At 49.7% G+C, this 1649-nt stretch overlaps 1 protein-coding gene across 1 annotated transcript in view; it reads left to right on the top strand.

The window, feature by feature from the left end:
* The first annotated feature begins 1390 nt into the window (after positions 1-1390).
* LOC101580159 (cytochrome P450 2U1) overlaps positions 1391-1649 on the top strand; it is a 15146-nt gene continuing 14887 nt past the window's right edge. Inside the window, exon 1 of the mRNA XM_023710076.1 lies at positions 1391-1649. This exon is cut by the window's right edge and continues 23 nt beyond it. Within this exon, the coding sequence (XP_023565844.1) occupies positions 1456-1649 (194 nt within the window). The 5' untranslated portion in view covers positions 1391-1455.

The raw sequence follows: 1649 nt of genomic DNA, 5'->3' as shown, positions 1-1649 counted from the left end.
TCCCTGGTACTCTGAAACAGTTTATTTCTAAAAACAAGCTAGAGCTGAATATTAACATGACATAAGAATGCAGTAATCATTGCAGATGAAAATGTCAGCCCAATTTAAATGTTAAACTATTTATCTGACTTTAATTGTTTCACTTTTATTTTTATTTATTTTTCCGATACTGGAGATCGAACTCAGGACCTTGCACTTGCCAGGCAGGTGCTTATGATGCTGAACTATATCCCCAGCCATAATTGTTGTATGCTTTTCATATGGTTAACCCATAAAATAAATGGCTAGATTAGGAGAATAATGACTTAACAGTTTAAATGATGATGACTACTTTTTTATTATACTTTTAAAATTAATTAATTTTGTCTTTTTGAGACAGGGTTTCACTATGTAATTCAGGCTGCCTTGAGCTCACTTTGTAGCCCAGGCTGTTTCCAACTTGCAACAGTACTTCTGCCTCAGCAGAAGTGCTGGTAGTACAGGTATAGGCCACTGCACGTGCTATACTTTCTTAAAATAAAAAGGACCACAAAAAAGCCAGAAGACATTTGTTTTAGTTCCTACTTTTATCCAGTTATGGGGTCCTATCTAAGAGATCATTGGGCAAGGATACTATGGTATTTAAAATTCTTTTCAAAACTCACAGGCTTCAGGCTGGGGAGATAGCTTGGCAGTCTGAGTGCCTGCCTGGCAAGCGCAAGGATCCAGGTTTATTCCCCGGTGCGGCACACCTGTAATTCCAGCACTGGGGAGGCTGAGACAGGAGGATCATGACAAGTGTGAACTGCATAGCAGGACCCTGTATCAAAATAAATAAATAATTAAAAAATATTTCTAAAAACCTTACTGCTTTTTTTTTTCTTTTTCTTTTCGAGACGGAGTTTCATTATATAGCGCAGGCTGGACTTGAACTCACAGCGGTCCTTCTGCCTCAGCCTCCCTAATGCCAGGATTACGGCTGTGTGCCACCATACCTGACTTGCAACTATTGATAGAATTGCATATTTGTAAATACTTTTGCCAAGCGATTTTTATTTCTCTACTCCTGCCCTACCCAGGCCATGCACAGAAATGAGCCCTGAGAAACAGAATTTTGGCAGATGGTAAGGGGACCAAGAGACGGAGCGAGGGGAAAGGGGCGAAGAAGAATTAAGGTGTGTTTCAAATGTTACAAGAAAAACAGAAATATGCGGTTACCCCCCACCCCTCAGCTGGAACTGCCTCATCGGAGTGCCCCAGAGATGGGGGCTGGTTTGCACAGCGCGCCCTCCCAGCGACCCCACTAGGGTCGGTGAATCGGCAGCGCCGCAGGTCACCGGGAGGGCGACGGGGGCGGGGCGGCCAGGCGCAGCCAATCGGGGGCCTCAGCCCCGGCCCCGCCCCGTGGGTCGAGTGCGCGCGCGCCCAGGCTCCCCTTTGTCGGGTCGGGTCAGCGTCCCCACCGCCCGGCGCAGCATGTCCTTGGAGGAGTCCCAGTCCCTCCCCGCCGGGGACACGCCCTGGACCCCGCAGCCCCCGAGCGCGCTGCTGCTGCTGCTCTGCGCTCTGGGAGCGCTGCTGGGCCGCAGCTGGCTGCGGGCGCGCGGGGAGCGCGGGACCCCTCCCGGCCCGGCGCCCTGGCCGCTGGTGGGCAACATAGGCCACGCGCT

Source organism: Octodon degus, unplaced genomic scaffold (genome assembly GCF_000260255.1).
Source record: "Octodon degus isolate 3935 unplaced genomic scaffold, OctDeg1.0 scaffold00016, whole genome shotgun sequence".
NCBI lineage: Eukaryota > Metazoa > Chordata > Mammalia > Rodentia > Octodontidae > Octodon > Octodon degus.
Note: the sequence above shows the minus strand (reverse complement) of the source record. Positions and strands in the feature narration are given on the sequence as shown.